A 7,854-nucleotide genomic window follows, 5' to 3' on the forward strand; every position below is an offset into this window, starting at 1 on the left:
AGATTAGACTTTTAGTCCCGGTTTGAGACACGAACCGGGACTAAAGGTCTCATTTTCAAACTCTACCCCCCTCCCCCGTGTGGATCGCCTTTTTTGTTTTGAAAAAATAAAAAAATGATAAAAACTTCAAAAAAAAAATCCTTCGAGAGGTAGTTATATTACTACATCTACTAGTTAGGAAAATTTTAAAACTTAAATTTGGACATGTTTTGCAAAAAATGTAGGGAAAATGTAAAACGGCTATAACTTTTGCATACGATGTTGGAAAAAAACGTATAACATATCAAAATGTTCAGAACGAAAATTCGCTTCCAATTTTGACCGCCTACGGCCTGTTTGCAAATTTTTAGAATCCTCAAATTCTAAAAGGACAAAAAGTTATGCTTAAAATTCAGTTTTTTTTGTATTTTCGTTAAATCTGGTCAAACTATGGTCAAACTACTTATTCAAGAAGTATTAGTGTTATTAAATAATTATTCAAGAATATTAGTGTTACTAAACAATTATTTCAGTTTTTTTGAATTTTTGTCAAATCTGGTCAAATTGTGGTCTAACAATGGTCAAACTATGGTCAAACTACTTATTCAAGAAATATTATTTGTTACTAAATAATTATTTCAGTATTTTTGAATTTTGGTCAAATCTGGTCAAACTATGGTCAAACTATTTATTCAAGAAATATTAGTGTTACTAAATAATTATTGTTTTGTACAATAATAGTTTCAAACTCAAACAGTGAAACGTGTGACTTCATGCTCAAGCTAAACTCCCGAGGGTTAATAGGATTGACATCTTACTATTGTCAAGAAAACAACAAGTGCAGACTTGAAAACGAAGGAGAATAGAACCCGAAAGTTAAGCGTGCTCGGGTTAGAGTAGTGAGAGGGATGGGTGACCGGTCGGGAAGTTAGATGATTAACTTTACAGTGTCCCTTCCACAATGTTCTCCTAAATCTATCAGCAAGGCAAATTTATGAACCGGTAGAGATTACAACTGAGCTCCCATGAAGGGTTTATGTTGCCCCGTAGATGTTAATGCGCCGAAAGGAGGCTGAAATTAAACTGAATCCACCGATGATTAGGCCAAGTTTAGCAATTAGAATTTGAGAAGTTTAGCCGGTAGAAATTACAACTAGTTCCCATTACAGATACAATTGCTATGGCAATGCTAAGGCATGTACATATACTCCCTCCGTTCCTAAATATAAGACGTTTTGGTAGTTCAGTTAAACTGCCAAAATGTCATATATTTAGAAACAGAGGTAGTACATGAACAAACAGTTAGGCATGCATTTTATATCAGTTAGGATCCCTCTTATTTTATTTATTTTTATCTTTCTTACATGGATATTTTACGTGTAGTTATTTAGTACATTTAGTTATGTTTTTCTCACAGCATTTCCGTTAAAGAAAGGATTGGTTTTGCGCAAAAAAAAAAGGATTGGTTAGAATCCAATTGGAACAGACAAGAAATAATTCTTCTTATGTATCTGTAACGTTTATTAAAACAACTAAACACTAGGCAGTTGCTGCATCAGATTAACATTTCTAAGTTCTAACAGGCTATGAACAAGTAGGTGCAGCTAATGTTATAGCCTACTGGTACCCGCAATAAGAATTCATTGAAAAAATAGCTCCGTATGTATAACTTAACTATCCACCTTTGACCTATCAGAAACTACAATTAGAAGGCACTACATCATATACATGGCAAAAAAGGCAACCTACAAGCTTTCATGGTTTCACCTACCAATCTTCATGAGCTGCTGAAGCTTCAAGTAGGCAAATCCATCCTGCCAACGCCACCACAATAATCTCCTCCTTCCAACAACATCTGGCGGTAAGGGCTGTTGGTTCAAACAATACCAAAATGTCTCACCAAGTGCTTTCTTACAGCTCTTCTTGAGCACAGTTCACTCAACAAATCTTGTGCCTCCCTTACCAATCCTTCACTAGCTAAACCTCTAATAAGTATAGTGTAGGTTGATTCGTTGGGCATGCACCCACTTGACACCATGTAAACAAAAAAATCAATGGCACGATCAGTTTCCCATCTTTTGCAAAGCGAAGAAATGACAGCATTGTAAAGCACTGCATCAGACCTCACTGTGGCATCTTGGATCCTGTCAAACATCTGAATAACCTTGTCGGTTCTACCTTCTCTAGACAGAGCAGATGCCATTGATGAATAAATTATCGCATTTGGGGTGATCCCTTTGCTGATCATAACATTTAGCAGCTCCAATGCTTCCTCCGTCTTACCAGCTTTACCAAGTCCATCAATCACTGTGCTGTAGCTAATAAGGTCAGGACTGCACCCATTCACTAACATCTGCTTAAGAAGTTCAATTGCCTGCTCCACCAATCCCTTTTTGCACAGGAAATTGATGAGCGTGTTGAATGTAACAGGATTCGGAAGACAGCCTTGTTGAATCATATGCGAGATGAGCTCCTCGGCATCTACCCACCGCTCGGCTCTGCACAAACCTTTCAACACAATAGTATAGCTTATGGTATTCGGCTTGCATCCACAGGTTGACATACTTTTTAAAAGCATGACAGCTTCGTCAACAAGCCCTTCTTTGCAAAAGCCATTGATTACCGTAGTGTATGTGATGACATCCGGCATGCAACCGTACTCCAACATCTGCTCAAGAAGTTCAATTACCCTGTTGACCAACCCATTTTGGCAGAAGAAATCGACGAGTATATTGAATGTCACGTCATCAAGGGGGCAATCCTTCTGAAACATCTCAGCAAGCAAGTCCTCAGCTTCCTCCCACCGCTCAGCACTGCATAGACCCTTCAAGACAGTGTTGTAGCAGACAACATTGGGCTTGAGACCATAAGAAGGCATCCTGCTCAAAATATCGTTTGCAACCTCGTGATGCCCGTCCTTGCAAATCCCGTCGATGATGGTCGCGTACATCCTTAAGTCCGGTGTGCACCCATGCTGTGACATCTGCGAAAGGGCCTCATGCACCTGCTCATACAACCCGTTCCTGCACAAATAAGCAATGAGGGTATTGAAAGTGGCGACATTGGGCGGGCAATCCACCCTAACCATCTCGTGCATGAGCTCCTCCACGTCCTCCCATCTCTTGGCCATACACAGGCCCTTGAGCACCGCGTTATAGCTAACAATGTCCGGCTCGCAGCCAAAGGACGGCAGCTTCCTCAGCAGCTCCACCCCCTCGTCCACGCACCCTTGCTCGCAGATGGCGTTGACGACCAGGTTGCAGTTGCCGGAGTCCAGCGTGCAGCCCCTGGCATGCAGCGCCTCGAGAGCCCTCACGGCGCTCCTGAACCCGCCGCCCCTGCACGCGGCCTCCAAGATGACGTGGGACATGGGCGGGGTGGCCGCGCAGCCCCTGAGGGACATTTCGTCGAGCACCGTGAGCGCGTCAGCGATCAGTCCCCGCGCGCAGAGGCCGCGCACGATGGGGAAGTAGGTGTAGGCGTTGGGCGGGACCGGGACGGCGGCCGCGAGGCGGCGCGCGGCGGCGACCTGGCCGGCGCGGCAGTACCCGGCGACCATGGCGTTGTAGGCGACGATGCCGGCCGCGTCGCCGGCCGTGTCCAGCGCGCGCGCGGCGTCGGTGGTGCGGCCGGCGGCGCAGAGGGAGCGGATGAGCGCGGACAGGCGGCCGCTCCCGCCTGCGTCGAGGGGGGCCGTGGCCGCGGCGGAGACGGAGGCGGCCGCGGCGGGTTTGGGCTTGGTGGCAGGCTTGGAGCCTGGGGCCGGGAGGGTGGGAGGCGGGAGCGAGGAGGTGAGCATCTGCGAGTTGGGCGGAGCGAGCATGGCCAGGCGTGGTGGAGGAGGAGCTGTGGTGAGAGCGAGCGCGTCGTGGAGGCCACTGGATAGCGGACGCTGCGTTGCCATTGCCTCGCCGAGCTAAACTAGATAGACATTTTTTAGACATTGGATGGAGCAGTGGAGGAGATGAAGCCCGCGTCCATGTGGCAGCGGTTTGCCGCGATCCATGCCAAACTTATTTTCTACTCCCTTGGTTCACTCTTCAAAATGATCCAGGTCAGCAAAGTTCATCAAAGATACAAAGCATCCCAAACATAATAAAAATTACATTGGAATTTCAAGACCATCAAACGAACTACCGCCGCAAGAATGAGCCACTGGCGTGTCGTTGGCGCCGCTCCGCCACCGGAACCAGCTTGGCCTTGTCGATACAGGCGGAAAATCTTCATGCACGTGCCCCTAAGGACCAACGCCCTAGAACAGCAGTCATCGTCGTTGAACCCTTGAATTTGAATAGATCCGAAGCACATGATACCAAATCTCGCCGCACGATGAGAAACCGCGGGTTTCCCCTCCCCACCCCCGGCTGCCGGAGCGGCAGGCAGAGGGGAGGCGAATCCACGGGCTTGTCGACGAAGCCTGGAGAGGAGAGTTTGGCCTAACCGCAAGGGATAATGGAGGAAATGCTCACTCAATTCACTATTAAAAGATGTTCTAACTTTTTTTTCCGATTCACATGTATATAGACGCATTTACTGTGTTTGCCCATTCATTTCAATTCGTATGTAGTCCATATTAAAATGTCCAAAACATCTTCTTGGTGGACCACTTTCACTTTCTCCTCCTCTCTTCTGTCGTTTTCCTCTCGAGAGTCGCCCTAGGGCTGTCGGATACGGTCCAAAGCCTCTTCCTACGACGATGCTGCCAGGAGATTGCTGAGGATAGGTGCTCGTGTCCTTCTTCTGTATAGTAGGTCAGTTATCTTAGTTAGTCTTGGCTTTATGTCGTGGATTGGCGCTATGCCGTCGGGATGCAAGCCATTGGAGCATGCGAGAAGCATCCAGTGGTGCTGCCGTCATCTTCTACCTTGCCTCCATGGTGAAGGGAAGCGGAGGACGTCGGATCTGGTAGTATCCCTCCAAATAAGCTCGATCTTGCTTAGGATCTTAAGGCTGTGGTGGTTCTTCCCCTTGATTTCTGCTGTTGCGATGACGGTGGAAGAAAGGATGTTAGATCTTTCTTTGACCTCCTCTCCTGGTGCCTGGCAATGTTGGATCCGAGCTTCCAACGTTGGTGGTGTCCTTCCCTGATCTAGAGAAGAGTCTATGTACTAGAGGTGGATGATGGGGATCCTAAGTTAGACTGTTGTGGTTTTGACGGAGCTACGACGCCTGCCGACAATCCGACGTACCTATAGGCTGAATAGCGGCCGTTCTCTTTCCTCCCGGCTAAGATGCTCGATGGGAGGCAACGTTGCTCTAAGATGGAGTATGTGGTGTTCTACTGCAAGGGTCTCGCCAAACCAAGTAGTTCACCTCCGGCCGGCATGATTGGTTTCATTGATGAGCAGCTCGACCCAATCATGTTTGTTGTTTCTTTGTAGGGTCCTTTTTGTAAGATCCATGTTGTAATGTGTAATTGTCATTTTCTTTGGGGTCTTTTATGTAAGATGTATTACCCACCACTTTGATCAATGAAGTGTTGAATCCTTCTGGACCCTTCGCCTTGTAAAAAAACATCTTCTTTTAATAGTGAACAGAGGGAGTAACACACGCAATGCCTAGTTTTTTTAAGAAACACTTGTAACGTTATTCATACTCATAACAATTATAGGTACATTGATTTGGACCTAAGATCCGAGAAAATACAAAGTAACTCCTATGACTAAGAGTAGTGCCGGTCCTGGAGTTTCGGAGGCCCCAGGGCGAATTCAATGAATGGGCCCAGCGGCGACAATGGAGGAATTTTTTAATTTCATATATTGATAGATAAATTCTTGCAAAGCTATAGTAAACAATGATAATTTTTCCTGGTGTAATATAAGATGAATTGTCTTAGTTCAAGTCTAAATCAAATTTCATAGAACTTACATACATGTATAGCAAAAAAGAACTGACATGCTAACGAACCTCCAAGCCTACAATAATCATGAGATCCAATTAACTTATCTGTTCGTTTCCTCTTTCTTCTTTTTATCAGAACCACATAAGTATTATTTGGGCAACATGTCTGCAAGAAAAAGAGCAAAGTTAGCTAACCGTTGAGGTAAAATTAGTGAAATCCCATGCTCTTTAGCTATCAAAATCTAATCTTCAAGGACACCTTGAGTTGAGGACCAAGTTGGCAAGACTAATGACCAAACTCTACTATTGTAAGAAGAACAACATAAATTTATCAAAGTGTAAGATTGAGGGCTAAGAGAAATTAGTTGCTACTGTAGATTTACCTCTGCTATTCCTTGTAAACGCCCTAGTATCCGACAGCCGCTACCGTAGAGAATGAGTCGCTCGATCGGCCGATATATGTGAGCGTACGACGGCATACCATTTTCTCTGAGGGGTTACAATTTATTTTTTTGAGCGGGCGCTGGCGTGCAAATCGGAGGAGCCAAAGAGCCGCTCGTCCTGTGCAGCCCTGCGTTTAGGCATCTTAGCAGTTGGGCTGCGTACATGCTTTTTCTTCTATAGGCTGCAGCACTAAGGAGGTCGGGGCCCCTAGTTTGGCTGGGCCCCGGGCCGTCGCCCCTGCTGCCCTGGCCCAGGGCCGTCCCTGACTAAGAGTTACAATGAAATCTCTTGAAAACACTTCCACGGCGTCAATCTCTACTCGAAGAAATACTCCAAAGACTTCGATAAAGAGGCTGCAATTGGGCTGGAGTAACGATGTTGTCACTATTTCACCCGCACAAACATTACCAATAATGTTTTTTGAAAGCGCCTTGAATCACCCATCCAAAAAGATGGGAAGCCTTAATCGATGAATGTACTTGGCCTGGGGATGATCCCCTAGAAGTGCAGACCGTCGAATCACTATATCTTCACCATGGTGTCGATGAAAGATTTCACCTCCACAAAGAATCAAACCAACAAAAAAGGCTTGACAGATCAACATAAACTCATTAGATCTAAATAACCGGACCAACGAGGACATAAAACTCTCTAATCTCATAGCACCACCAAAAGAACAAGATGAAATTTATTTTCACAAAACTATGATGATCATTAGACGATGGCGAAGAACATAGAGGTCTTGAAGATCCGAGGTCCCCCCACCTCTCAGCGCCAAGATGTCTGCGGGAGGCGAGGGGACCTAAATTTCTCAGATGACGGCGGCGGCGGCCTACTTTTTGGTAAGCTACCAAAGGAACAAGTCCTTAGAATAGATTTCTAGTGGGCTTGTAAGCCCAAATCATGGTAACCAAACCAACAACATAAGTCAAATAGTCTTCGCTTCGCCCATGTGAATGACCGAGGGATCAAGATGGGCCAGCCCATTTACCAGCTACATTCGCGCTCTAGGAAAAATCCCGTTTTAGGAACTTTTTAGTAGGTTCATGTCTGGTTTTCTGTTTTTTCTTTAAGAAAATGTTCAGAAAATCCCTATTTGGAAGATGTTTAGATTTTTTTAAAAACAAGATTTTTTTTAAATGCTTGGGTTTCAAAAAATGTTCCCTTCTTTAAGAAAATGTTCAAAAATCTTTAAAAAATGTTCACACTTTTTTTAATAAAAAACTCATGTTTTCAAAAATGTTTGTGGTTTTTAGAACATGCTTGGAATTTCAAAACATATTCACAGTTCCATAAAATGTTTGGGATTTTCTAAAAAAAGTTAGGAATTTCAAAAATATTCACATTTTAATAGATTGTATGTACTTAAAAAATGTTCTTGAAATTCCAAAATATACACACTTAGAAAAAATGGGTTTATAACCCGAATAACAAACCAGACAAAAAAATGCTCCTACAGTGCCCAGTTAGCTACAATGGGCCAGCCCAGTCGAGAGTGCGCCAATGCGAGGCTTTGACTGTCTCACACAACGGGCGTCAGATAGGAGCTCGCAATTTGCCGTCCCTTCCAACCATCCGGCTACGCATCTA

The 7,854-nt window shown here is 44.7% G+C and overlaps 1 protein-coding gene across 1 annotated transcript; it reads right to left on the reverse strand.

Moving 5' to 3' along the window:
• Nucleotides 1-1,581: 1,581 nt before the first annotated feature.
• On the reverse strand, nucleotides 1,582-3,956 carry LOC125552839 (pentatricopeptide repeat-containing protein At1g09900-like). Its single transcript, XM_048716532.1, has one exon. The coding sequence runs from the start codon at nucleotides 3,881-3,883 to the stop codon at nucleotides 1,856-1,858; it is 2,028 nt and encodes a 675-aa protein (XP_048572489.1). The 5' UTR covers nucleotides 3,884-3,956; the 3' UTR covers nucleotides 1,582-1,855.
• Between the last annotated feature and the right edge of the window lie 3,898 nt (nucleotides 3,957-7,854).

The sequence above is a fragment of the Triticum urartu genome, chromosome 4 (genome assembly GCF_003073215.2).
Source record: "Triticum urartu cultivar G1812 chromosome 4, Tu2.1, whole genome shotgun sequence".
NCBI classification, from domain to species: Eukaryota; Viridiplantae; Streptophyta; class Magnoliopsida; order Poales; family Poaceae; genus Triticum; species Triticum urartu.

Bases quoted from the DNA above. Each gene is read 5' to 3' on its own strand.
- LOC125552839 (XM_048716532.1), bottom strand. From the start codon at position 3,883: ATGGCAACGCAGCGTCCGCTATCCAGTGGCCTCCACGACGCGCTCGCT.